The following is a 22,302-nucleotide window of genomic DNA, read 5'->3' as shown; positions in this document are numbered from 1 at the left end:
TTTGCCCAGTAGATCTTCATTTTACATTCAAAATTTTACACTGAGTTTGCCAATCATCTGTGTATATCCTCAAAATGTACCCTCACACGCCCTTTCCTCCATATGTTCCTATTTATATTCCTCTTTATTTTCCAACCCTCTTACTTTTTAAGTAGTTATTCAAAGGTGGGGTGTTTAGTCCAAGTTCTGAAGGGTCACTCAGAGCTATAACCTTGACAGTTTCCACCGTCTCTACCCAACCAAGAAGCCTTATGATTCTCAGTTACAATCCACACGTTTCTCCCAGTGTATAAAAGATCTTCTAATGTGATCCTTTTCACGGTGGTTAGTGTTGGTAGCTGGACAGTATCCTCGTCTCAGGATGATGGAGACCAAGGTTTGCCTGGTCCTAGGTAGGTCCACTGGACTAATAGTGTCCTTGTGTTTTTCAATTTCCATAACTTTAATTTCCCTTGGATGGAAAGAGACAAATATTTGTGCATTACATGCCTACTCATGGGCATTTAAGATCCAAGCCTCTACTCACCAAATTGGAATATAGAACATTGTTAACTCTGCTATGCCACTTGACCTTGGTGTCCCCCAAGACAATGGTTCTGACCCTCCAGGCTCAGGGACTGCTATCATCAAGGTATTTTTTTCTGTCTAAGAGGTCTTCATAACTTTAATTCTTTCATGTCTTTATGTGTTTCATCAAAGGAGGAAAGTCTTTGCCCACCAGAGAAAGCCCCCTTCTAGCACTGAAAGGTAAAGGGAGTCTGTGAATTTGGTGTGCTCATTACGGAAATCACCTGGGTTCATTTAATGAGTGGAAGTAGGGGGGAATGCAGCAGAGATGAGACAGGCTGATTTGGACATGTTCCATTGTTACCTGGTGACGTGGTTCACAGAGGCTACAGACGAGAGAGGCTCAAAATGAGAACTAAGAGGAAGCGCTGGCTGGTCTGAAGTTTTAAAAGTATGCTCCACATTTATAGATACATTTGTAACAATGGAAAATACATTTATGCACAAATCATCTCTCAATCCTATAAATATTCATGGTAGGGTCCAAGACTCCGAGACCTGTTCAATAAGCACCCGTAGCTCACCACTATCACATAATATTGTCTGGAAGAGTATTTGTCTGGTGCCTATCACTCTTACAAGCCTATCGGAATCTTCTTCCATCATTTTTCTAGTCTCCCTTCTGTTGTGTATATACATTTCCCATTCAGCCAAGATAACAAGTGTCTGTCCTATAGCCCGTGACTTTCTCATACTCTCACTCCTCAGACTCAGATGCACGACCATCAAGTCGAGTCTGACTCATGGTGACCCTATGGCACAGGGAAGCACTTCCCTGTGGGTTTCTGTGACTATAGCTCTTAACGGAGTAGGACGCCTCCTCTTCCTGCCAAAGTATCTCATGGTTGAGGTTAACAGGCCAATGTGTAACCACTATGCCACCACAAATATCCTCCTGGTCACCATCAAATAAGTTTTCTTTTTGCCTGAAAACCTTGAGTTGACTTTTGTATAACCCGGTACCATATATTTGTCCTTTTGCATTTGACTCATTTCACTCAGCATATGTCTTCCAGATTCATCTGTTGTATGAGGTTTTCACAGATTCATCAGTAGTCTCTAGCACTGAGTCATATTCAATTGCATGTATATAACAAGTTTGATTTATCCATTCTTCCACAGAAGGACCCTTAGACCGTTTGGCTATTGTGGAGAGCACAGTAAAGAACTTGGGTGTATGTTCATTGATTTGTGCTGCCTCGCGTTTATTCTAGAATATACACCAAGTAGGCTATATACCTAGTGGGGTTATAAGTCATAAGATAGTTCTATTTCCAGCTGCTTGAGGATGTGCTGTATCATGGCTGCACTGTTTCACAGTCTCTCTCATCAACAGTGTAGAGTGTTCCAGGGTTTCTGAAGCCTTGCCAGCATTTGTTGTTCTCTATTTTTACTGTTTGTTTGTAGAGATAAAACAATGTAATGCATTGGGTAAATATGCAGCACAAGATCTCTTTAAAGTGTTGAAAGGCAAGGATGTTACTCTGAGAACTAAGGTGTGCCTGACCCAAGCCATGTTATTTTCAGTGTCCTCATAGGCATGTGAAAATTGGATGTTAAATAAGAAAGACAGAAGAAAAATCGATGCCTTTGCATTATGATGTAGGAAAGTAATGTTGACAGTACAAAGGGTTTCAAGAGAGAAAAACCTATCTGTCTTTGAAGAGGTAGAGCCAGAAACCTCCATGGAGGCAAGGATAGGAAGACTTCATCTCATGTACTTTGGACTTGTCATAAGGAGACACCAGGACCTCGAGAAGGTCATCATGCCTGGTCACGCGGTGGGGCAGGAAAAAAGAGGAAGGCCCCCAATGTGACGGATGGACACAGTGGCTGAAACAATTAGCTCAAACATAAGAACAACGGTGAGGAAAGTTAAAGCCTGGGTAGTGTTTTGTTCTGTTGTGCAGAGAGTCACCGTGAGTTGGAACTGACAAGATGGCAAGCAACAACGACAACCAATAATTTTTTGAACCTCAGTATACATCATGGAATGGGATGATCTCTCATTATTATTTTGATTTGTGTTTTTCAAATGGCAACTGAACATGAGCATTTCTTCATATGTTTGTTGACTTCCTGTGTGTCTTGTATGGTGACGTGCACTCATGTCCTTTGTTAATTTTTCATTTAGGTTATTAGATTTTTTCATTGAAATGTTCAGTTTTTAATAAATGTTAGCTATTTTCTAATATGGTGTTGCAAAAAAAATGTTTACCCAGTCTATGGGTTCTCTTTTTCCTGTTTTGGTTATATCTTTTTATTAATATGTGTGTAATTTTCAGAAGAGCCCCGTTATCTAGCTTGTTCGCTGTTTTTCATTATGTTTGACAAGGTGGTGTGAATGTGATTGGGCCTCTAAATTTGTCCTGAGGACCCTCAGGTGTAAGGTGGGTTATGAATTGGGCTACTAAGACAAAGTGGATATTTTGAACCCTCCAACACCGCCCTCTTCCCCCGAGATAAAGATTAGGCATTTTGTGCTCAGAAAAAATCATAGCCAAAGGGGCATTTCTACTCTGCCCTGTAGGGTAACTATGAATGGGAATTGACTCAATGGCAGTGAGTTTTTAAAGTACCTCCCAATTGTTTCATTGATGCTCTTTATTGATCTAGGTCTCTGGTCCACCCTGAGCTAATTTTTATATCTGGGGTTTCATTCTTCTGCCAAATGGATAACCAGTTTTGCAAGTGCCATTCGTTATTCTGTGTCTTCCCCATGTAAGGATTTTGGTCCTTTGCCAAACATCAACTTTCTGTAGGTGGATGGATTTAGTTCCTGGCTCTCAACTCTGTTCCACTGGCCTATATATCTATTCTTGTATTTGTTCCATGTTGTTTTCACGACTGTGGTTGTGTAGTGGGTTTTGAAATCCCTAAATGAAATGTTTCCCACTTTCTTCTTCTTTGTTATCCTGAGTTCCTTTCCATTCACTAAAAAGTGATGATTAGTTTCTACATCTCTTTAAAGAACCATGCTAGAAACTGGATAGGGGTTCAATTATATCTGTAGCTTGCTTTGGATAGTATTTATAGTATAATAACATAGTTATAATATTTACTCTTCCTGTCCATGAGCATGGCATGTCCTTCCATTTATATTGGTCTCTTATAGTTTCCTGTTGAGGTTTGTTGTTTCTCTAGTTATATTTATTTTTAAGCACTTCATCTCTGGGCTGACTATTGTAATTTCTATTATTTTCCTGGGTTCCTTTCCAGAGCTCTCTTTGTTAGCATAAAGGAGTCCAATTCATCTTTTCAAATATAGTTGTATTGGAATATACTTCATATATCATACAATTTAATGATTCAAGTAGTTAAGATTTGTGTACTCATCACTACAACTAAATTCTGAACATTTTCTCCTCATACACATTGTTGAGAGCTCCCCATCTCTTCCCATCTTCCCTTGCCATCACCTATTGCTGGGTCATGTGGTATTTCTACTCCCCATTGCTTTAGGTATGGCTGCATCATTTTCCACAATGGTTGTGCATACTTACAGGTCCAACAGCAGTATCTAAGAGTTCCAATCCCCACACTCTCTCAAACGTCTGTTGGTCTCTGTTTTTATCAATTAGATGATCATTGTGGATGTAAGGTAATATATTATTGTGGCTTTGGTTTGCAACTCTCAGATGGATAGTTTGAGAATTGTCTGTTCATGTCTTTTGACAACAGTTTATATATTTATTGAAAGGGGAAGATTTTTCAAATTTTATTTTCTTGAGAGTAAACATAGTTTCTAAATGCTCAATCTAATGATACTGATAACATTCTTCTAGTTGTGTAGTCATTTACACCCTCTCTCATTAACAAACTCATTTCCCAATAGGGCCTCTATGTAATCTTTCAAATGTATATTATAAATATGATCCCACATAGACTAGTGTTAAAATAGTACAATGTTCAGACAGGCAGGGTAATTTTAAGATGACTTAAGGGGACATTTTTGAGAGAAGGAGAAAAACATTTTTAATATCATTCCATGTAACTTGAAGCTTAATAAAATTAAAGCAAGTTCACCAAGCAAACTAGGACATTAAGTCTACCCCATCTGAAGTTTAAGAATATCTCAAGAACAAAAATGCTGAATTGAGCAATGACTAAGACCGATGAGCTGTGGGAGGACATCAAAAACATCACCAACAAAGAAAGAATAAAAGTCATTAAAGACACAAGAAAGAAAGAAAACATCCAAGTAGATTGTTCAAAAGAGACTCTGAAACTTACTCTTAATCATAGAGTAGCTAAGACCAATGGAAGAACTGATGAAGTCAAAGAGCTTACTCAGGCTGTATTCAGAAGAGATTGTGGAACAAGGGATATCTTGCTGATGCCAAATGGACCAGGGATACCAGAAAGTCATTGATTTGTGCTTTATTGACTATGCCAAGTCATTCAACTGGGTGGATCATTAAAAAACTATTGAGATGGCAGAACACTTAACTGTCCTCTAGCAAAACCTATACCTGGATCAAAAGGCAGTTGTGCAAACAGAACAAGGGATTACTGCATAATTTTACATCAGGAAAGGTGTGCAAAAGGACTCTATCCTCTCATCACACTCATTCAATCTGTACACTGAACAGATAATCAGAGAAGCTGGTTATGTGGCATCTGGGTTGGAGGGAAGCTTTTTAACAACCTTCACTATGCAGATAACACAACCTTGCTTGATGAAAGTGAGGAGGAATTAAAGGCCTTTCTGATGCACATCACGGGCTGCATCCTTTTGTATGGATTACAGTAGACCAAAACGCTCACAACTGGACCAATAGGTAACATCATGCTAAATGGAGAAGAAATTAAAGTTGTCAAGGATTTTGTCTTCCTGGGAACCACAATTAGTGCCCCTGGAAGCAGTAGTCAAGAGACAAAAAGACAAGCTGCATTAGGTAAACCTGCTGCACACGACCTCTTTAGAGTACGCAAACTCAAGAGGTTACTTTGAGGACTAAGATGTGCCTGAGCCAAACCATGATATTTCCAATAACTTCATATGCATGTACAAACAGGCATTGAATAATGATGACAGAATAACAAGCTATGCATTTCTTTTTTGTGATGCTGGAGAAGAATATTAAAAGTAAAAAGGACAGACAGACCTGTCTTGGAAGAATAGCCACGGTGCTCCACAGAGGCAAGGATGGTGAGATTTCTTCTCACATGTTGTAGACAGGTTGCCAGGAGACCATTCTCTGGAGAAGGGCATCATGTTTGGTAAAGTAGAGGCATAATGGAAGAGAGGAAGGCTCGCAAGGATGTGCATTGGCGAGATGGCTTCAACAGTGAGCTCAAACATGGTACTAATTGTAAGGATGGCTCAGGACCTGGCAATGCTTTGTTCTGTCCTGCATATGGTCGTTATGGGTTGGAACCAACACAATTGCACCTAACGACAACATAAGGCCACTATGAGTATGAATTGGTTCCATGTTTGATGATGCTTTTTTTCACTAGACGTAATGTTTATAGGATGCATCCATCCTGTTGCATGTATAATTGCTTCACTCTTTTTCTTTTCTTTTTAAAATCATTTTATTAGAGGCTCATAAAACTCTTATCACAATCCATACATACATCAATTGCATCAAGCACATTTGTATATATGTTGCCATCATCATTCTCAAAACACCTGCTTTCTACTTGAACTTCACTCTTTTTCAATGACTGAACAATCATCTGGTGTACGCCACATTTTATTCATCCGCGGAGGGACATTTGAGTTTTCTACCAGTTAGTATTTGTGAATTCTGCTTCAATAGACATTCATGTACAAATATTTTTAAATACCCATTTTTGAATTCTTTTTCATTAATATCTAGCAGTTTAGTAACTGGTCATTTGCTTAATCCGTGCTTAGTGTTTTAAGAACCAACCCTACCCATAGTTTCAGGGCCCTATATGAGAGGGATTTGAAAAGTTCCATTAGCTATTAATTCAATTGTTCAACATACTTTTTGAAGTGCCTTAATATTTATTAAAGTATAAAGTCAGACAAAACAAACAAATCAATTGCAGGATTAAAATCAGCACAGAGTACAATGCACTGGGTATTCAGTTACAAATACTGAGTGCTCTTTAATATTAGATCCTTACCTCATACTATACCTAGTCTCTGGGATGGAGCCCACACCAATGTGTCTGGTAATTTTCCCATGAACTGATCAGATAGGTATGCCTTTCATTGTAGCTACTTCACCCAAACAGAAGACTGGATTCTCAAGTTCAGCTGTGAAAATCACATTGAGCCCACTGCCGTAGTTAACAATCAGGCCAGAGGAGCCTCTTCTCTGGGACACTTCCACTTCCCTTCCTACATCTATTGCCGTATATTGCATTTTCCCTCTTCTCGCCTAATGTCTAGTTGAAGAGTGGATCCTTCTGTAATATGCAGGCAAATCTCTCTCTACTTTCCATTCATGGTATAGAAAACTTCCAGATGGACACCTGCTCTTTCAGATAACACAACATATAACATGTGTCACTGATTTGAATTAGCAAATCATCCTTATAATCAATAATATAAACCTTTGACTAAGTTATGATACGTTATGTGAAATTATATGCTATCTGATGCATTGTGTTACATGAGCGGTTCTGAACCTATGGGTCATGACCCCTTTCAGAGTCTAACAACCCTTTCACAGGGGTCGCCCAAATTCATAACAGTAGCAATATTACAGATATGAAGTAGCAACGAAAATAGTGCTATGGTTGGGTTGTAACCACAATATGAGGAACTGTATTAAAGGGTCGTGGCATTAGGAAGGTTGAGAACCACTGTGTTATATGATGATATTAAGAAATAAAATTTAAACATTATGTATTAAACAGTTGATGGACCTTGTAATTCTGGGCTCTTTTCAATTGTGACCTGTAGATGTGTAGGTTATCCTATAATCCTATCTTCCAATAGCCTTTTGAATAAGTTTGGCTCTACATTTATTCAGGGCCTACAGTCTATTACTTGAAATAAAAACTCAAAACTCTCTGCCATCAAGTTGATGCTGACTCATCGTGACCCTCCAGGATGAGGTGGAATGGCCTGTAGCTTAAGAGACGACAGCCTATTTTAGTAATAGAAATGCTGGCTTTCTCCGGAGGAGCTTCTGGTGGTTTTGAATTGCTGATGGCTGCTTAACTTGTAGCTACTATACCACCAGGGCCCCTGGCATGGTAAAAACACAGTGCCGAGCCTCTGTGGGGTTGCATGTGCTTAGCAGTATTTCATAAAAGGCTGGCATTCCACTATGCTCTTCAGGTCTTTGGAGTAGGAAATGCATCCTAGAATAAACACTATGAGTTACCCTGCATGCTGGAAACACAACAAAATTAGGAGCATCGCCTCTTGGGGAGAAGGAGGCCCATGGGGTAAATGATGTCAACGAAACTACAAGTTGTCTCGCAGGCTCAAAAGGATACATTTTGTTTTTCTCTTCATTCTAAATAAAACAACTGCTCAGAAAGCATAAGATCTAAGAATACTTCATTAATGAGGCACCTGGGAATTTATACACTAAAGCCATAAAATTGTAAATACGCTCACAGATCAACTCAACTGTACTTGATTAATATCGGTTGATGAGAAAATGTGATTGTGTCTTCCAGAGGTCTCATGAGTGGTTCCATCTCCATGCTCTTCCTGCCGGAACAGCATGTCCCTTTATCAGCAGTACAAGGAAGAACCAGCATTGGTGACTTGAGACTCTTCTCGGATGATACCCGGATGAGCCGCAGCAGCATCACAGGTGTTGGGGGCCAGGGGACGGGCCTTTTGTTATTGGTAGTATCTGTAGAAGTAGCAACAGGAATAACAAATAAAGGCAAATGTAATGATCTTAAGTCCTGCTATTTTAAAATCCCTGTTTACAGACGGTGATTCTGGATGCATGAAAATGTCTTCTTTCTCTCATCTGTCTTCTATGGTGTCAGCTTTCATTCAAGCAGTCTCCTCTCAACAACATGTCTGTTAACCTCATTCAAATGTTTATTCATAGGGTAACTCACAAAACACTTATTTAAGACTAAATGATACTCTGGAAACAAATGAGTAGACATTGCCACTTCTGGGAACTATGTTACATTTTGTGTAAAGTAGCAGACCATGAATAAATGCGATACTTTAAGATGGCACTACAATCCCAGTGAAATGAGCTACATTGTTGCTCTCTTCCTACAGACCTGCTGACCACAGACTGGGACTAATGTTAAAATTATTAAAACCATAAGGTTTGCTTAGGAGATTGCTCATAAGAGTTCAAAGCTGATGAACAATGAAAGTAAGGAATAAAAAGTGAAGTCTGAGTGTGTCAGGTAGGCAGCAGCCAGATAACAGAGATTCTCATAGTCTGCCTGCAGGACAAGCAATTCTGCACTTAGTGGAGAGTCAATGCAGAGTTTGTGGCAGAAGATGTCAACGCTCAGACTTGCCCTGTGGAGACACTGCCCTGGTCGAAGTTAAGAACAGTCTATGCTCTTGTGAAAAGCATAGAGAGATGAAGAGTGGAAAAAGCACAGTGGAGACGGGGATGAAACTGAGGTTTTCAATTATAAGGCATCCAATAATCCACTTAGGATATGTGGCAGCTTGACATTTTAAAAACATTATTTAATGTTTTAGCTCTTCTTTAAAGTTGGGATTAGAATTTTGATTCAAGAGAAGAACAGGGGAGTCACGGAGATGATTTGTCTTCTGCAAAGCAGGTAGTGGACTCAGGGTGAAGGTCACAGCTTACTGTTTTCAAGTTTTTTATTTTCATATGGCTCATTACTATAAAAAGTTTTACTGAACTTCAGTGTTTGAGAATTTTTTTAGTTATAGAAACATTACATACACCATACAAACTTTTCTCAAAACCACTCACGTGGATGCCTAATATCAACTCCATCCAGAATTGAACATTGCATTTATTTTCTAGAGCTCCTTAGTCTTCTCTGGTGGTGACAAGCACTCTGATATCTTAAAGGTTGTGACTTTTGGCAACAGATCACCAGGCTCCTCTGGAATTGTTGTAATTACCAACCGTTTAGCAAGCAGACGAGTGTTTACCTGTTGCACCTCCTAGCAGCTTGGTATCAGACAATATGGATGATGTGATGTGGTGTCCTGTGGGGTGCTGTGCCATGTGGTGCTGCTCTTGGTTGTGCTGTGCTGAGATATAATAACATATACAAAACAGGAAACCAAGGGCAACATCCCATAACATGGGGTCTACAGAAACCTCACACTAATCTGGTCTTGTGTTCACTTTAAACTAGCTCAACACAGCTTCCTTTCTGCAATTGATTTAAACCATTCGCTCTGCTGTCAGATGGCATGAGCAATACTCCTGTGCCAGGGGCATTGCACCGCTTCTATCTTTGCTAAAAATATTCTTCTCATTTTGACAACCGAACTGACTTCATATTTGCTGCTGAGGGCCTCTTCATCAGAAATGATTGTACAAACAAGCCTTATCTTTTTCACTCTGTAACTTACCATACATACTTGAGCATAAGCCGACCCGAATATCACTCAAGGCACCTACTTTTACCACAAAAACTGCATTAAAAATGTCCTGAAAAACTTGGCATATATATATAGTACTTCTTGGTGTGAATGAGGTAAACCTTACTGTGAAGGTCTACAGAGCAGTCCAACATTCCACATTTCACATGCATTGTGATCTAACTCTTCCATTGCAAGCGCCTGATGTAGCATCACTTATCCCACTTCCTCTCTGGTCCTCATTTCCATTCTTCCTTTTGGCCTAACGCTCTGATTTTTATTCCTGGTAGGTGCTGTCCTTTTGTTCTTACTTGTTTGATTATAGTTACAAGGAGGAGAGTTCTGTCCCAGGCATGACTGCTGTTTGCATGTCCATGAGTCCATTGGACCAATTGTTTGCATGTGTCTTTAAATTCCATCACTCTTCCTACCTCTGCAAGGGAAGAGCCCAGTCGTTGGATCTTACGGCTGTTCCCTCACCCCAGTGCTTCACTCCTCATCAAATAAGGACAAAGATTCAAGCATTTCACTGAGGCTCCTGCCACTTTCCAGAACCCTGGACATAACATAATTGACCAAAGACATTTGTTGAATGAACAAAGTAAAATCTTAAAGACTTTGTAGAGGAATGCATTGCTTGAGGGAAAAGATGGAAGTAGAAGCAAGGAGGGCTACATAATCGCAGCACCAAGGAGACGATTGAGCATTTGAGATTCAAGAACACTTGATCTATCGACATAATATAGGAATTACTTGTGTTTAAAATATCCACTACAGCGTGTCTGTTAAACTATTCTTACTCGTTCATGGCTAAGTTTGCAATGCTCTTTTCTCTTTCCCGGTAGTTTCCTCCATTACATGGATCTAGGAAACCAAACACGCTTTTCAGGATTCATCCTTCTGGGGCTTTCTGAAGAGGCAGAGCTGCAGCCCCTCCTCTTTGGACTGTTCCTCTCCATGTACCTGGTCACCTTCACTGGGAACCTGCTCATCATCCTGGCCATCGCCACAGCCTCCCACCTCCACACACCCATGTACTTCTTCCTCTCCAACCTGTCCTTTACCGACATCTGTTTCACCTCCAATGTTGTCCCAAAGATGCTGATGAACATTCAGTTGCAGAACAAAGTTATTACATATGAAGACTGCCTCACTCAGATGTATTTTTTCATGCTTTTGGGGGATGTAGACAATTTCCTGTTGACAGCAATGGCCTATGACCGTTTTGTGGCCATCTGTCACCCACTGCACTACACTGTCATCATGAACCCCAAGTTCTGTGGTCTCTTGCTTCTGGTAGCTTGGTTATTGTCAATTCTACACACTCTAGCACATGGTCTATTGGTTTTGCAACTGTCTTTTTGTACAGAATTGGAACTTTCCCATTTTTTCTGTGACCTTAAACAAATAGTGCAACTTGCCTGTTCGAACACATTTCTTATTGACTTAGTAACGTATTTTGCAACTGGACTTCTGGGTGTTGTTCCACTCTTTGGAATCTTTTTATCTTACATGAAGATTGTATCCTCCATTTTGAAAATTACTACAGCTGGGGGCAAGTATAAAGCCTTTTCCACTTGTGGGTCCCATCTCTCTGTCGTTTTCTTGTTCTATGGTACAGCTCTGGGGGTTTATTTCAGTTCTGATTTTATTGAAAACTCCAGGGCCACTGCAATCGCCTCAGTGATGTACACTGTTGTCACACCCATGCTGAACCCCTTTATATACAGTTTGAGAAATAAGGATATAAAACAAGCCCTAAGGAAACATTTCAGTTGAGAAACATACTCAATACTAGAGAGCTACTTGTGAGAAACATAGCTCAACATAATGAAAACCAGACTAATACATTCATCAGTTCATACATCTGCATTATGCCCAGAATTCAATCTCCTTGATTTTTAAGACAAAATCTGCATTTATTCCTGTGTACTTCTTTATAAAATGTCTTTTGCTCAAGTTTACTACAGATTTTATTATGAACTAGATCTTTTCCTACTAGGCATAAAATACTAGCATACAATTATCTCATAGCAAAAGCTCCATTATTGTCCTCAAACCCTAAAAAAGCTGAGATATAAAATTTAAAATTCCTATTTTGTAAACTTTTACTTGAGATCAGATGTGGCATGGAATATTCACCCACTTAGGTTATTTTCCTTAAACTGAATTCTTGTGAAGTATTGTGAACAAAACTCTGTAAACATGTTCTTATTAAATTTTGAAAAGCACTGGTGTTATGTTTAAGTATTGAAAGTGACTTCAGAACAGCAGTGAAAACAAAACCAGCTGGCTACTTTGACACCTATTCTATGATCAGAAAAGATGGTAGAACCAAGAAGACTGCTGAAATTAACTCCACAAACATGCTGCATTCTGCAGTCCAGGTAGTAGGAATCTTTTGTTAGAATTGTTAGTTCATGACTGATAGTTTCAAGACTCGATAGTAGATACGAACATGTTTAACAAAGATTATACAATGATGCTACTAGATTTTGCCTTTGATTTATTCCAAATAACCCAATATTCTCTGATTATGCTTGGTCACATACTTGGCTGGACCAAAGCATCTGTCTCACTTTTACCATCTGGGTCTCTGTAATCTATTTAGCATCTCAGTTATTCTATGTGAAACTCTTGGCTTCAGTGATCCTGGGAATAATGTCCTATATTTTCTCTGCAGCATAGGAAGCAGCTCTATTCGGGCATTAGGTTAAGTGTTGAGCTGCTAACTCTAAGGCTGGTGTTTCAAACCTATTTGCTATTCCCAGGGAGAAAGAAGAGACAATCTGTTCTCTTAAAGATTTATAGTCTTGAAAACTCTACCAGGCAGCTCGGCTCAAGGAGTTGGAATCACTTGATAGCACTGCGTAGTAGTACTTGGTGGTCCAGAAATACAAACTAAAGGAAAGAGTATGATTTTAGACCATGATATATGATGGAGACTGTTATCACTTTGCCATTTTATTGGTCTACTATTCTAAGACATCTCCTCTTTTTAGTGCAAATAATAATGTAACACAATAATAGCATATAAAATTAGCCATTTAATCTCTTAGAAAACTTTTCCTTGTTTCTTAGGTCAAGTTTTATAGCACAGATCATAATTTTGCATTCAGATATTGATAGAGTTTATTTCCACTCATCCATTTCATCCCTTTGAATGTACCATAACACGTGCCATTTTCTCCCTGTGTTCTACTTCTGTACCGCCCTTATGCCATCCTCTTTCCTTAGGTGAATGCTGCCCTTTAGATCTGAAATTATTAGTTATTCTCCTAAGAGGGTGAGTTTAGTTCCAGCTCTGAGAGGTCACTAAGGGCTATAATCTTGAAGGCTTCACTGGTCTCTTTGCAACACATAAGCCTTAGGATTTTGAGTTCTCTTCCTCGTTTCCCCCCATTATATAAAGGACCATGTATTGTAATCTTTTCAGAGCATTCGACTTCTTGAAAGTATTGAAAAACATGGACATTACTTTGCGGACTATGTTTTTCCTGGCTCAAGCCACTATTTTCTTTTTTGTTGCTGTTCAGTTTTTTTGGGGACATAATCCACACATCATATAATTCAATCATTCAATTATGTCAAGAAGAATTGTACAATCATTACCACAATCAATTTCAGAACAGTTTTTTTCTTGTCCCCCCACCACATGATTAAATCACCTTTAAAATGAGTTGTGTAATCACATTTCATTATAATGCTCCCTCCCTCTCCTGCCCTCACTGTTTCCTCCTGAAATTCCCTCATGCTGTCTATCTCCCCCCGTTCCAACCCTCCATCCCCTACACACCCCTGCATCACTTATTATCTCTACGCATCCGGTGCTTCTGTGCTTAACAAACTGGGAAACCCAACAGAAACCATAACGAATACAAAGGAAATGAAGTCGTAAGAAGAAAACAATAGTAATATAAAGATAAAAATACCAACAATGGGCAAGAAGAAAAGACCTCAATCAACATTTTAAAAGCCAGGAAGGCATTTTTGTCATGGAACAAGCAAGTGGTCCTTGTACCTAGAACAAATACGGGTTGTGTCTAGGAGGAGGTCACTGGTCACGCATCAAGTTTGATCCAGCACAGCATAATAAGGATTACAATGATCTATGTTTGATACTGAGGCTGTTCCAGACACTTGTTTGTGGCCAGTGGCTCAGTGTAACTAGATGTTCTGAGTTTGTGGCTCCCACTGTCCTCCACAGCCTTCTACAAATTGGGTGTTCATAATTTTAGCTCTGATACTTTTCCCTCATCATATTTGAATTTTGTTATTGTCTACTTTGGCTCACAGAAGCTGGTGTGCTTCTTCCATGTGGACTTAGTTGACTCCTCACTTAGATGGATCCTTGCTTGAACATAAGCCTTTATGACCCCAGAGACTATTCCAATTGATAGCCAGGCACCATCTGCTTTCTTCACCACTCTTTGCTGTAGCACCCTATTCTTCAGTGATCATTTCATGAAGGAAAGCATCAAGCAGGGCCATGATATCAGAACTAATTGTTCTTGGATTGAGGGTAGATTAAGTAGTAACCCAGAATCCATCATCTACTTGTCCATGGAATATTCATGACTGATGTTTACTTTGGCAGTCATCCTATGACAGAATCCAACCCCCATAGGACCAACTACATCAGCACCAGTAACACAACAACCAGAAAGCAAACAAATTATCAAACAAAAAGGGTAAAAGAGAAAAAAAAAAAAAGAAACTAAAGGCAAGAAAGCAACCGATGTAAGCAAGAAGTACAACATGGTCAATCATTCCCCTGGTATATAGGTGATTGTACCGACGACATCAATTTTCCCTATAACACAGCACTCTGCACTCTGTGGTACTAAATATATGATGATTCAGGGTCCTTTTCCTTTGGACATCCCCTGATCCAGGGGTTTGCCCCAAGGTCCAATGGCCACCACTTCCACTGTCCCCGGTGGCCACTCTCTGCTTCCTGTCCCATCTGAATCCTCAGTCCTCCAGTCCAAGGGTGCACACAACTACGAGGTAGGACTCAATTCATTCAACTGGACCTCTATGTTAAGTCCTTCTGGTGTAGCCCCTCGCCTCGCTATTTCAATCTCCTCATATTCATGTAAAAATGGGACATTGACTGAAGAAAAATCAATGCATTTGAATTATAGTGCTGGTGAAGAATATTGATGGTACCATGGACTGTCAAAAGAACAAAATTTTTTATTGGGAAAAATACATTCAGAAGGCTTCTTAGAGCCAAGCATGATGAGATTCTGTCTTGTGTACCTTGAACATGTTATCAGAAGGGCCATCATACTTGGAAACGTGGAGGTGAAGAAAAAAAGAAGACGGTCCTCAGGAGCTAGATTGACGCAGTGGCTGGGACAATAGTCTCAAACATCATAACAATTGTGAGGATGGTGTAGGCCAGGAAGACATTCCATAGGTTGTACATAGGGTTGCTATGAGTTGGAACTCAATGGCAACTAACAACCAGAACATTCTTTTTTTACCTCACTGTTACTCATGGTATGGGGTGATATCTCATCATTGTTTTGATTTTCATCTCTCAAATAGCAACTGATCATGAGAATGTTTGTTGATGTCCTGAATGTCTTCTTTGGTGAAGTGTATATTCATGTACTCTGCCAATTTATCAATTGGATTATTTGGCTTTTCTCATTGAGGTGTTCCAAGTTTAGAGTAAATTTTAGATATTAGAACTGTTGTTGAAAAATAAGCTGAAAATTTTCCCAGTCTCTGGGTTCTCTTTTTATTGTTTCGATGAGATCTTTTGATAAATATAAACATCTAATTTTTAGAAGATCCCAGTAATTTAGTTTGTTCTCCATTTTTCATTAAGTTTGGCAGTGTAGGTATGTCATGGAGAAAGATCCTTAAGTTTGCCTCTGAGGAAAGCTGGTGGCAAGATGAGCTATGTATTGGGTTCCTAAATGTTAGGTTAGCAGTTTGAACCTATCAACTACTCAAAGTGATAAGGATGAAGTATTTTGCTTCCATTAAGATTTATTGACTTGATGTCAAAACCGGGAACAATCCCCACAAAGACAGAAAAATATAGACCAATATCTCTCATGGATTTAGATGATAAAATCCTCAACAAAATTCTGGTCAATAGAATCCAACATCGTATCAAAAAAATACTTCATCATGACCAAGTGAGAGTCATTCCAGGGATGCAATGATGGTTCAATATCCAAAAAAAAAAAAAATCAATCTACCACATAAACATGGCAAACTATCAAAAGCACATGATCATATTAATAAAGGAGGGAAGGCACTTGACAATCTCCAACAGCCATTTTTATCAAAACACACTAAAATAGGAATAGAAGGGAACTTTCTGGACATAATAAAATCCATATATGAAAAAAACAACAACCAACACCACGCTCAGTGGGGGAAAACTAGGTCACTGCTCTTTCACCTGGGGGGTGTATGGTGGGGTCAAAGGGCATGTCCTCCTCCCTCTCCTTAGTTTTACTTGGTTGTCCAAGGTAAATACCTCTGGGGCAGTTGTCCCAGAGGTAAATAGAAGTTGTCATTCCTGGTTGTAGGGAGAGAGCTCACCCAGAACTATAGGCAGAGCAGTTCAGTTCCTGATGGTGGAGAATTCCATAATGGCCACTGGATTCTGCTCCCTCATTTCCCCATAGGTGTGTTCGGCCCACGTACAGCCATTACCTCAAAGATCTATGACTCTAGATTCTCCTCTATTCACATATTCTGTCTTCTTTTTTGTGGAGGGAAAAATAGAGTATCACTCAACAGAAAATGAAGAAAATTTTCAAGTCTTGAGTTGAAATATTGAAGATTCTATAGGCAAAATATATAGTTTTAATTAATTTTATTTCATACAATGCTTATCACAATCCATATATAAATCCATTGTGTCAAGCACATTTGTACATTTGTTGCCATCATCATTCTCAAAACATTTGCTTTCTACTTGAACCCTTGGTATCAGCTCCTCATTTTTCCCCTTCCTCCCCAACCTCATGAACGCTTGATAATTTATAAATTAGTATTATTTTGTCATGTCTTACACTGTCTGACATCTCCCTTCACCCACATTTCTCTTGTCCATCCCCCAGGGAGGGGGTTATATGTAGGTCCTTGTTACCGGTTTCCCCTTTCTACTCTACCTTCCCTCTACCCTCTTGGTATCACCACTGTCCCTGAGGAGTTAGCTATCCTGGATTCCCTGTGTTTCCAGCTCTTATCTGTACCAGTGTCCATCCTCTGATCTAGCCAGATTTGTAAGGTAGAATTGGGATCATGATATGGAGGCGGGGAGTATTAAATAAGGAGAGGAAAGTTTATATTTCATCCTTGCTACTCTGCACTCTAACTGGCTCTTCTCCTCTCCATGACTCTTCTGTAAGGGGATAACCCATGCTTACAGATGGGCTCTGGGTCTCCATTCTGCACTACCCCTCATTTACAGTGATATAATTTTTTGTTCTTTGATGTGTGATACCTGAGCCCATTGACATCTCATGATCACACAGGCTGGTTTGCTTCTTCCCTGTGGCCTTTGTTGTTTCTTAGCTAGATGGCTGCTTGCTTATTTTCAAGCCTTTAAGACCCCAGATGATATATCTTTTGATAACCAGGCACCGTCAGTTTTCTTCAACACATTTGCTTATGCATCCATTTGTTTTCAGTGATCATGTCTGGAAAGTGAGCCTACTGGAATGCCAGTTTAATAGCATAAAGTGTTCTTGCATTGAAGGAGAATTCGAGTAGAGGCCCAATGTCCATCTGCTACCTTAATACTAAACTTATAAATATATGCACATAGATCTATTTCCCAGAGTCATATATAAATATATTTACATACATACTTGCCTCTTTTTTAGAGTTCTATAAATACCCCTTGCCTCCTAGTTTTTCCCTCTATTTCCTTTTACTTTCCTCTTGTCCCAGTATCATGTTCAGTCTTCATTTGAGTTTCACTAATTCCTCTCAGTTACATTGCCTTGATCAAGCCCTACCAGGCCTCCTACACCCTTCTCACCATCGATTTTGGATCACTTGTTATTCCCTTGTCCTTGGAATGCAACATGAAACAGGAACCCAATAGAGAGCTCTGAGGGGCTGGCCCCAATCCCAACTACGTGGACAGCTGTCCCTCCCCACAAAGAATTTACTTCAGAAGACAGCACTGAAGCTACAGCTCAGGGAGATGGGCATATCTGATCGGAGCACACAGAGCAAATGAAGGGGGGTGGGAGGAGTGGAACACATCCTTGCCCACCAATCCTTGAGGATGATATCCATGCTCAGAGTAGCCAGTACACAGAGAGGACCATATGACTGGCTCCAATATGAGACATGACATCCCTTACTGACACATAGCCCTATGGGAGACAGCACTTGAGACACGATGTGGGACTTGTGCTTGATCTGACCCTACCATACCAAGGCAAAACACTAAGGGCGTGCAACAGAACAGCAAGGGGAGCAGAGCGAAGAAGTCTGGAGGGAATATAAAAAATAGGCTTTGGGACCAGGTGTGGCACCTCATCAGACTAAACTAGAAAACACTCCTAAAGGTCAACAAACAGACCTTGAACTATTTACAGGCTTTTCTTTTTTGTCATTGGTTTGTTGTTGTTTTCTTTTCTTTTGTTGCACTGTTGTGCTCTGTCTTGTTTTTTGTGCATATTATTATCTCTGCAGGTCTATCTAGATAAGATAGGTGGGATAAACAATCTGGAGGAGAAACAATGGGACCAAAGGTTCCAGGGGGACATGGGAGAAGGGGAGACATGGAAATGGAGGTGGGTGTTAACAATCTATAGGCAAAATATTGAAGGTTTCCATATTCAAAATTTTGAAGGAAGCATCAGAAGAAGATGGAGAGGTATCTTATCAAAATAATTGATGGGCGTTAAATAATTTCAGGAGGTCACTCCAAATACTTACAGCATTGAAGGAGGAAATCCAAGCTGTATTGAATGTATTACTCAAAAACAAGGCTCCAGAAATTGGTAGAACACCAATCAAAATGCTTCAAGAACCTGAGCAGCACTGGAAACACTCATCTACACCATTAGCTACTTTGGAAACTAATGGAAAGAGAAAGTAGTACCCATATTTGTACTGATTCCAAACAAAGGTGACCCAACAGAATGCAAAATTTATAAACAATATCAAATATATAAAAAAACAGAGTATAGCAGGTAACTGTTTGGTTTTGCTTTGTCAATTATGCAGAGGTATTCAGCTAGATATATCATAAGAAACTATGAATAACATTATGAAGAATAGGAATTCAAGAAGACTTAATTGTCCACATGTGGAACTTGGACATGGACCATGAAGAGTCAGTTGTTTGAAAGAGCAAAGGAATACCACAATGTGAAATCAGGAAAGGCTTCTGCCAGAGTTTTATCTCCATACTTATTATATGTATATCATACTTATTTGGTCTATTTGCTGAGAAAGTAATTTAAGAACCTGGACTCCATGAGGAAGACCAGAGCATCAGAATTTGAGGAAGATTATTAACAACAGGCCTGGTTACTGTAATTGAGGAGAACTTGAAGCAGCTGCTGAGGTAGCCTTCTGTGTGGATTACACCTCAATGGGAAAAAAAAGCAAAAATCCTGGCAACCAGACTAATAGACAACATCACGATAAGCAATGATAAACAATGAAAAGATTGAATTCAGTATATTGAAGTTGTCAAAGATTTTATTTTGATTGATCAACAATCAATTCTTTTTTAATGTTCTTTACTATATCAATTCATTTATTTATTTAAATCATTTTTATTGGTGGCTTATAGCTCTTACAACATTCCATACCTCAATTATATCAAGCATATTTGTACATATGTTGCCATCAGCAAAAAGTCAAATGGACCTATTTTATTGGGCAAATCCGCTACACAAGAACTCTTTAGAGTGTTAAAGAGCATATATGTCACTGTGTTTTTAATCTTCTCATATGCATGTAAAAGCTGAATCATGAATAAGAAAGACCAAAGAATTGATGTATTTGAATTATACAGTTAGCAAAGAATCCTGAAAGGTGCATGAACTGGCTCTCTAGCAGTGAGCTAAGAGTTATGGGCTGCCAGAAGAACCAACGAATGTGTCTTATAGGAAGGATAGCCAGAGTGCTCCTTAGATGCAAGGATGGTGAGACTTTGTCTTATGCACTTGGACAAGTTATCCGGAGAGGTTAGTCCCTAGAAGAGGACATCATGCTTGCTAATGTGTGTGTGTGTGTGTGGGGGGGGGTCTGTGTAAAAGAAGCTCCTCACTGAGATGGGCATGTCAACTGTGAGGATGGCGCAGGGCCGTGCAAGGTTTCATTTTGTGGGTCGTGGCTTCCCTGTGAGAATCAGCTTGATAGCATTTTACAAAAATAAATCATATTTTAGATTTCATTAATCACACATTTTGTTAGCTGCTCACATTTTTTTTCCAGAGCTGCTTCTTCCTGGTGTGTTCTCTTCGCCACCTGGAAGAACACAAATCCTCCCTGATGACTGAGTTATCAATCAGCTTTCCTATTAAACCATCACTAACTTCCCCAGATGATGTTCTCCTGCTATTCATAAGGATTTTAGTGTCTGATTTTTTCAGAAGTGGTCTGTATTTCCCTTCTTCCTAGCCTGTCTTAGTCTGGCACTCTGTTGAAATCGGTCCGCTATGGGTGATCCTGCTAGCAGTTGAAATGCTGGTGGCACACATTCCAACATCACCAGCCACTACAGTATGACCAACTGAAAAATGAGTGATTGGGCTGTGATGAGTTGGAACCAATTGAAGGGTAGCTAACAACACCTTCTCACCAGGAACTATCAATGATGTTTGGATACAATTCCTCTAGGTTGCCCTATAACTCCATTGCATTTTTACACTTCACATCTCCTCCCCTCTTTAGACCAAACGTCGTCAGAGGAGAAATATTTTCATATTTCCATTATCCCTAGAGCATAGGTTAGTGCCTACCATATGGCACTTGCCAAGTGAATATTTATTGAATGACTAAAAGAGCAAATGGTTGAATAAGGTTTCAATAATGGGGAAGAAAGGAAGAGTGAAATAAAAAAATGCCATTGAGAAGAATATCCATGACTAAGATCCCACATCAGGTTGGAGGTAGAAGATATTTTTGTGTAACCAGAATCTCACTTCAGAATAGGGAATGTGGTGATCCTGGAAGGGGGTGAGGGGATGGGCACTCAGAAATGCTAAAAACCACATCTAAAGGAAGGAAGGGGCTCCATTCAGATCAGAGTTAAGCATGGGCCTCTGAAGATGTCTCCAGAGGATCAAGTCTAGCACAAGTTTGCATTTTGTTTTTCTCTCCTAGCACCAGAAAATGACATCTCTAAGGAAGTGAGAGGTGAAAATTTTCTTTTTCATTAATTGGGCTCAAGGGAGTTCATATCCTACATCTACATACAGTTTAAATTCTTCCCTTAATCATGTCAATTGTAATTTGTTAAACTCAGATGATTAGAAAACATGATTATGTCTTCCAGAGGCCTCAGGAGTGGTTCTATCTCCCTATCCTCCTTGGTGTAAAGTGCCTGACTTCCTTCAACATCCAAGGAAAAAGCTGCGCTGGTAAACTCAAGGTTCTCCCTGATAACAGCTAGGTAAGCCACAGCTTCCTCAAAGTCATAAGAGAATGCGCCCTGGTGCATAAGGTCCCTTCTTATTACTTTGGGGCATCAACAGGGATAATGATACAAAGTGCTGATGAGAGATTGTTATAAACCCTGAAATATTTTATTTCTCTGATCTGTCTTCTGTAAAGTTTGGCTTTCCATCACAGGGCACCTTTCTCTCAGTAGCATTTCTCCTTGCTCCACCGATTCTCCTTGCTCCTTCCTAGTTGGAAATATCTCTTTAGCCTTATCCAACTATTTGTTCTTGTAGTCCATCTGTAACTGTATGTTCCCAGAATCACATGGCAAATTTATATCTGGAGATTAAGAAATCAGTCAGCCATTGTTATTTCTCCCAATATACTCATAGTCAAAATAGGGAAAGCACCCTGGAAACAATGTTCTCTAAAGTGGGACTGCCTTACTTTACAAGTGAGCGAGTTTGAAAGCACTTCTTCCATTGGAGGTTACCCAAGGCTTCCCAATCTTATAGTGGCACTAAGACTGAAAGGAAGAGTTGGAGTCTTTCCAAATAGAGAAAGAGGCAAGAGAAAGTGACAGAGAGATAGCAAATACAGGGATTGATTAAACCTTAACTTTAAGAAGA

At 39.6% G+C, this 22,302-nt stretch overlaps 1 protein-coding gene across 1 annotated transcript; it reads left to right on the top strand.

Annotated features, from left to right (window-relative positions):
* The first annotated feature begins 10,918 nt into the window (after positions 1-10,918).
* LOC142451435 (olfactory receptor 7C1-like) lies at positions 10,919-11,839 on the top strand. The gene has a single exon (XM_075553263.1). The coding sequence runs from the start codon at positions 10,919-10,921 to the stop codon at positions 11,837-11,839; it is 921 nt and encodes a 306-aa protein (XP_075409378.1).
* The last annotated feature ends 10,463 nt before the right edge of the window (positions 11,840-22,302 follow it).

The sequence above is a fragment of the Tenrec ecaudatus genome, chromosome 1 (genome assembly GCF_050624435.1).
Source record: "Tenrec ecaudatus isolate mTenEca1 chromosome 1, mTenEca1.hap1, whole genome shotgun sequence".
Taxonomy (NCBI): domain Eukaryota; kingdom Metazoa; phylum Chordata; class Mammalia; order Afrosoricida; family Tenrecidae; genus Tenrec; species Tenrec ecaudatus.
This window is presented reverse-complemented; position numbering and strand designations above follow the sequence as displayed.